This window comes from Hordeum vulgare, chromosome 2H (genome assembly GCF_904849725.1).
Source record: "Hordeum vulgare subsp. vulgare chromosome 2H, MorexV3_pseudomolecules_assembly, whole genome shotgun sequence".
NCBI lineage: Eukaryota > Viridiplantae > Streptophyta > Magnoliopsida > Poales > Poaceae > Hordeum > Hordeum vulgare.
In genome coordinates this window covers 653176663-653183944 of record NC_058519.1, presented here as the reverse complement: position 1 = coordinate 653183944, position 7282 = coordinate 653176663, and the positions used below count along the sequence as shown (strand labels likewise).

The 7282-nt window shown below is 41.9% G+C and overlaps 1 protein-coding gene across 1 annotated transcript; it reads left to right on the top strand.

Annotated features, from left to right (window-relative positions):
• Positions 1 to 2040: 2040 nt before the first annotated feature.
• Positions 2041 to 3540, top strand: LOC123428434 (probable glutathione S-transferase GSTU6). The gene is made up of 2 exons (XM_045112646.1): positions 2041 to 2497; positions 2808 to 3540. The coding sequence occupies exons 1-2, from the start codon at positions 2168 to 2170 to the stop codon at positions 3519 to 3521; spliced, it is 1044 nt and encodes a 347-aa protein (XP_044968581.1). The 5' UTR covers positions 2041 to 2167; the 3' UTR covers positions 3522 to 3540.
• The last annotated feature ends 3742 nt before the right edge of the window (positions 3541 to 7282 follow it).

Genomic DNA, 7282 nt, shown 5'->3' with positions numbered 1-7282 from the left:
ATGGGTAATACATTATTGATCAATATTGCATCCTAGATAATATTTTTAAAATTGTTAACAGGTAAAATAACAACATATTCATATTCTATATATTTTTCTACTCAAAATTCATATATAACATGTTAAATTTGGAGTTACCGTTTAGAAGATATGAGTATTTTAAAAAACATTTAATATGTACTGCGGATTTAATGTCGAAAACATCAAGGAGTGTTCCATAAAATAGCATGACGGACTAAAAATATCTATTTTTTTATTAGTAGGTATAGATTATCTTACGTTTTTATGTTTTCTTTTCGGTTTCACATTTTCTCTTAGTTTTTCTATTTACTTTTTTGTTTATTTCTTTTTCATTTTCCTAAAATCTTCCAAATTTTTGAATATTTTTTGAATACTAAACATTTGTCTGATCCACAATTCATTTTTGAAATAATGAACATTATTAGAAATCGTAAACATTTTTAAATTCATGATTTTTATACAATGTCTGAATTTTCTGAATAAGTAACATTGTATGATTTCATGAACATTTTTTTATAACTCACAACTTTTAAACTTTTTTTAAATTCATGATTTTTATAGAACGTCCGAATTTTCTGAATAACTAACATCGTATGATTTCATGAACATTTTTGTAGAACTCACAACTTTTAAAATTTGGGTTTTTTAGGAAATTACGAAATAATTTGAAGATAGGGAAAATAAAAAATTTAATGTGAAAAGAAATGGCATAAAAATAAAGATAAATAATGGGCCGGACATGAAAACATACTGCAAGGAGGATGTGCATGCTAGCTGCAATAAAAAGAAAAAAGGGAGACTCAAAAAAAGCTGCAGTAAACATGATTCGAACCCGAGTCAGCCCTCAAGCAGCATGGGGCTTCAGCCAATACGCTGCGCATGCGCTAGCAACAATTTCTTGTCCAAACTTATAAAAACGAAACCTCACGGCGATTTTCACAGCAAAGAAAATTTAAATCGTTTTCTTAATTTATGAATGGCATGGTGGGTAATTTAGGGCAATTTTAAGGGTAAAAACTATAACATACGGCAGAAGCAGTAGCTACTTTATTATTAAGGAAAGATATATATATATATAATATATATATATAATAGGTAAAGAAAAGTAATCAAGTATGACAAAGAAAACTAGACGTACATATTTTGTAGGAATGTGGCGTGACAAGAATACTATACCTAGTAATTTCTGAAAAAAAGTAAAGTATGACCGTACGCCACAATATTGCTACTCGGACAGCCAGCTGGGAACAGAAGAACATACAATGATGCATCGTTTGGGTAAATCCTATTCGCCGTTTATCTCTACCATCAAAGGATCAAAAACAAATGTGTACTCTTTTTTTTGTTGCGAAAAAACAAATTTGTAAGAGACTAAAACTAGTCTGACTAAAACTAGTCTCTTTAAGAGGCTAAAGTTTCAAGCACCCCTGACTAAAGAGAGGCTAAAACTAGTCTTGAGGCTAAAATCTTTTAGTCAGAGGTACCCCTACTAAAATGTGCATTAGTCCTCTCTCTCTTCATTTAACTCTCAGGCAAGTTCTGAATTGGACGGTTTGAAGGATAATAAATGCTCATTAACTTGATTTTAGTCTCTTTAGTATTTTGGATCCAAGCATGTGTGAGGTTAGCAAGTTTTAGTCTCATTACTTTTAGTGAAAGCACCCTCATAGTCCTTCGCATGTAGCCATTAACGTCAAGACAATTTGAAAACCGAGCAACAAATTAACTTGAAAATCAAACAATTAATGCAAAGTGTCAATTGGTATTTAAGCCAGAACAGTCGTTTCACTGTCGAACTGTCAATCGGTACTTCGAGAAGGCGAAAACCGCGTGGATGTGCCTTGATCGGCATACCGATGCTTGGTTGCCTCAAGTTTGCTCACACCAATCTCAGTCATTCAAGAAACCGCGTTGATACTTGACAACTTTTCCAAACCGAAGAATAGTACTACTACTAGATAGGTTCTGTGACCAGCCAACCAATTTGACCATCGTGTCCATCTTTTGAGTTTGCTCTGCTCGAGTAGTCTACATATACACACTTTTCCTCCTATCATTATCACACAAACAACCCAACACCAACAAGGGAAACAAAAAACACATAGAGCTAGCTAGCTACGTGCAAAGTTAATTTGAGTTAATCGAAATGGCCGGAGGAGACAACCTGAAGCTGGTCGGCATGTGGGCGAGCCCGCACGTCCTGCGTGTGGGGCTCGCGCTCCGCCTCAAGGGCCTGAGCTACAAGTTCGTGGAGATGGAGGGGGAGGAAGGCTTCAAGAACAACCAGGGCGAGCAGCTGCTCCTCAACAGTAAGCTGCAGGTGCTCATCCACGGCGGCAAGTCTATCGGCGGGACATCGTTGAGCATGATACAGTACATCGACGAGGCCTTCCCTGGCGCCGGCCCCTCCCTCCTCCCCGACGACCCCTCCGAGCGTGCTATGGCTCGTTACTGGGCTGACTTTATAGATGACACGGTATTGTGTTAACTTTTACTCTCTCCGTTTCTAAATATAAGTCTTTTAAAAGGTTTCACTAGAAGGATTACATACTGATGTATATAGACATACATTAGAGTATAGATTCACTCATTTTGCTTCGTATGTGATCCTTTGGTGAAATTTCTAAAAAGGCTGATATTTAGGAACGAAGGGAGTAGATGATTCGAACATTCTGTACGCATGATCGATTGACTTTAATTAGATTCGCTTCGTATGCTTTGAGTTTAACATGGTAATTCTATACTACCGATGGTGTTATTATAGCTTATATCATGTGTATGTGCAGCTCGTGAGGGCGATGCACAAGGCGGCATGGGGCGAATCGGACCGGGAGAAGGCAGAGGGGAAGAACCATGTCGTCTCCGCGGTGGAGACCCTAGAGGGAGCTCTGAGAGATTGCTCCAAGCCTTTCTTTGGAGGCAACAGTGTCGGCTATGTGGATGTCGTGCTCGGTGGCCTTCTTGGGTGGGTGCGCGCGACCGATACGGTGCAAGGTGTCAAGACCTTCGACGACCCTGCCATCACGCCTCTCCTTGCCATGTGGGCATATCGCTTTGATGCACTGAAAACAGTCCAGGTGGTCATGCCAGATGTGGGAGCGCTGGTTGATTTTGCCATGACGATGCCTTCACACAGCTCTGGTCGATTGGGCATCGTCGTTTCCATATATCTAATTGCGGTTCTTCTGCAAGCGGTGGCATCCTATCTAACTTGGTTGGGCCGAGCCGAGAGCAAAGGAGAACCCCAAGATGGAAACCCTTGTTCTCGCCTTCAATGGTTGGTTCCACGAGCATTACCATATTGGAGTTGCTATGTCCTTGAAGGCCTGGACTTCGTTACTAGATCTATGCCCACGTTGTTTCTTCTCTATGTTTTTGTCAAAGGTTTCAAGAGTAGTATAGTTAGGGTGTTGGTGATGGGAGTCCCGGTGGTAGTCATCACATGGTATTTTCTTACCTTTTACAAGCCGTGTGGCCATGGCACCTTAAATATTATTTGAATAATGTTTGCTTGTGTGCATCGTCAATGTCAATGTAGAGATCAGGAGATGGATTCTTTCATTGTAAAGAAAGTTGGGAGCTTTATAATAAAACAAACTGATTCTTTCTTTTTCTGAAGGTGACATTGTCGAGAAGACTTGTGGGTTTCTTTAAGTAATAACGATCATGAGGTGGCTTCTTCGATCAATGAGTTGCTGGACTTAGAGATCTACAATGTGGTGGTTATGTTACAAAAAAATGGCCTTTGAGACCCCCATAAAAATGATGATTCGGATGGGCTCCCAATACAATATATTCATCACATGCATGAGGACCTGAATCTTGAAGAGAAAGGGTTAGGAAGAATCATACGGATGTTCTTGGCATTCCTGAAATGGTAACTCGTAGGCGTGCTAGAAAGCAATACAATATTTCTACGGTGTGCAACCTAGCACACACAAAAAAGTTTCATGACCAAAGGGAAGAATTTTCTTGAATAGCAGAGGTCCTCGTGACTTACATAATAGATATTTTCTTTCCAACACTTCTATATCATATAGTTTAGACTTTGTCGCTCTCATGGTGACCGGACCTTAGAACTTCTCGATACCTTTTTTGAGCTACCTATGTGGAGGTCTTGATTATGCTTGGTATTGCCTACCGCCAAGGGGAAGGCCAGGTGGTATTTTTTTTCTTATGTTTGAATAAAGTTAAAATTGAAGCGCTAAATATGAAGGCCAATGATTTTGTTGCAAAATTCCATGTGTGCTCAGTAAGTGATGGATTCCCATGGGCCTCAGTGGTGGTTTATTGTGTATCCTAAACTAAGCTAAAACCTCAATCTCAAGATATGAGTTGGTTCAAATTTGCGGATTTGCGTCCTTACCCATGTTCGCAGAGGAGGTGAGGGAGGCCCGGGGTCCCACGGGGCAAGTGACGAGGCAGGAGAGGTGGTGTCGCGGGCAGAAAGAGGAGGGGGAGGGGATTACCTCTCATGCCAAGCCGTTTTTTTAAGACGGAGTGTATTCTAAAAAATACATGAGAAGTTTTTGGCCCAGAAGAGCGCCAGGCCAGAGAGCCAAGACAAGTTGGGGCCTTGGGGGCCCAGCACTTCACCTAGGCACTATAGGGTTAAGGCACATGTACAAGGTTCCCATGCTCATCTAGGCTTCCTTAGCACTTGTCCTGTGCCCCTAGATTATAAATACCCCAAAAGTTCCACGGGGATTTATTGTGCAATTTTTCTTCACTTTTCCGTGCTAATTCAGTATTCCTTAGCCTCCTGTCTGGTGCCCCTGGCTTATAAATACCCCAAAAGCTCCACAAAGATTTTCCGTGCAATTTTTGCCCATGTGCACTTCGCGCTTGGAGGTGATATTATCTACAACCCTATGATAGTGCTCTCCTCGAGGGGAATTCATTGCCATCTTCATCAACATTGATCATCACTGCTTCATGATGTTTTGTGAGTAGTCCACCTCCTGAAGTATAGGTTCATAGCAATAGCCATGATGTAATTTCTTCCTTGTTCTTCAATACAATGGCCACACGATCTTCCTAACATGATTGTGGTCCATCTCATCTATTCTCTATGGTGGTTATGCTTATGGGATGAACATATTATATGTGATGATCACATTTTATTTAAGATGCATAATGCTCTTCGATTGTTAAGTTATTCACTAGCTAGTGTAGCGATGTGCATTAGTTAGATTTAATGTTGCAAGTAATCTTCCTTGGTGAATTAAGACAGAAATTCTAGAACCGTCTTACTACCACCAATGATATAAATATAATAAACTTGTTTGTCTCAGTGATCAACTTGAAGCTTAGGGAAACATAATTGACCATAGGTCATCTTACTCAAAGCAGTAGTGCTCCGTTTATTTCTTAATATTTGGAGATGCATCATGAATTTTGCCTAGACAGTCCGCCGCTTATTTCACCTCAGAGCTTAGCATAGCTAGAGCAACGACACTGTTATTATACAAGCTTGGTAGATGAAGACCATTGGAACAAACATTTCATTAACTGCAACAAAGTAGTCAGCTAGCAATCATTATATTTTATCTAGATAACACTTGCTTGCCGAGAACACTTTAAAGATCCATGCAATGAAAACATAATTAGGGATATGAGAGCAAGAGTTTGTATATAGTACTAGGAGTTGTAGTTCAAAGGGAGTGTCAGATTTCGGACCCCTTGGGGGCTTTTCATCTTTCCAAGAAACATGAGGGGTGTATTCCTACCTGCCTACAAGCTACATTTTCCACATCAGTTGTCTGTTCTGGTGGAAAAAAGAGGGTCGGGTGGAAAAAAAGAGGGGCAATAGTGACATCCAGTTCTTTCTGGGAATTGTCATCCTTCCGGTCTAAGTATCCTGTGACTATTATGAACACAATCAAATTTTATTCAAGTGACCCTCAACACCCCGAGGGCTAATGGCTCACAAGACAAAGAAAATGCCACACCGTGGCTAATGCTGGGCAATACCATGAGCCACAGTACGACCACCTTTCATTGAAACAACATGGACAGGAAAACAACATAGGTACCTCTCTTGTTCACAAAGAGAACACCTTTAAAAATATAGCAACGCTAATACGATAACATTCTCGACACTAGGCAGCGTGGAAGTCAGAACAAATGGATTCACCATGGATCGGAGCTCCCCTCTGCCGTCAGCTAAAATCTACTACATGAAGTCGCAATTTGCACAAGAAGCGAAAAGAAAATCAAAATAACTTGCAGGGATTCACCCGAGCAGTGAGTAGGCATCGGCCTGGCTAAGTCGACCAGCTCGCCCACATCTGGCATGAGTCCCTAAACCTTATGCAACGAACGGAAGCGGTCCTGCCACGCGACTAGTAGTGGCGTGGTGATGGGGTCGAAGGTCTTCACACTGGCTTGTCTCCTATCAGTGACGCACAACCATGGAAGAAGGCCACCGAGCACCACATCCACATATCCCGGGCAATTACCTCCAAAGAAAGGATTGGAGCACTCTCTCATGGCTCCCTCTAACGTCTCCATGGCGGCCGCCACCTGGGCCTTCACCTCTGCCTTCTCCCTGCACGTTACGCTCCATGTCACCTTGTATATCGCTTTGATCAGCTGCACATGCACATGCGACACAAGATATGACAGGACCAGCACGAAAATTGTTATTAGAAACCTGGTTCAAACTTCAAAGCATACGAAGTGGAAGAGAAATTGAACTAATGACGGTCGCACATGCTACATGCTTCTAATGTAAAGACCCAAGGTGAAATTCTTATGCGATTATATGTATGGGCTTGGTGCGATGATATATGATTAATGAAACAGACTTTCGTTATCAAGAAAAGAAAATAAATACAATACCGTGTCATCGATAAAGTCACCCCAGCAGCGAGCGATGGCACGGTCGGAGGGTTCGTCGGGGAGGAGGGAGGAGGCGCCGGCGCCGGCGAAGGCCTCGTCGAGGTACTGTATTAAGCTCAAGTGGCGTTGCCACTGGGCAACTCTCTCAGCTCACGATCGAAGGAGATACACCTCACACAATCGTCTTCCAGATCACGCGAGAGAGGGGACAGTATTTGCACCGTCTGAACCGGTGTGACAACCTTTTCAGTTTCCTTATGTTATTTCTCCTGCTACTCCAACAGCTCGACTGATTCCTACGCCACGCCCGTCCTCAACGCGCCATCCCACGTCGAGCGGATCACGGGCACAATCAAGCTGTTGGTGGCCCGTCGTGAACGCAGCACGACTCGGCCCTACATTATGGAAAGGAAAAACT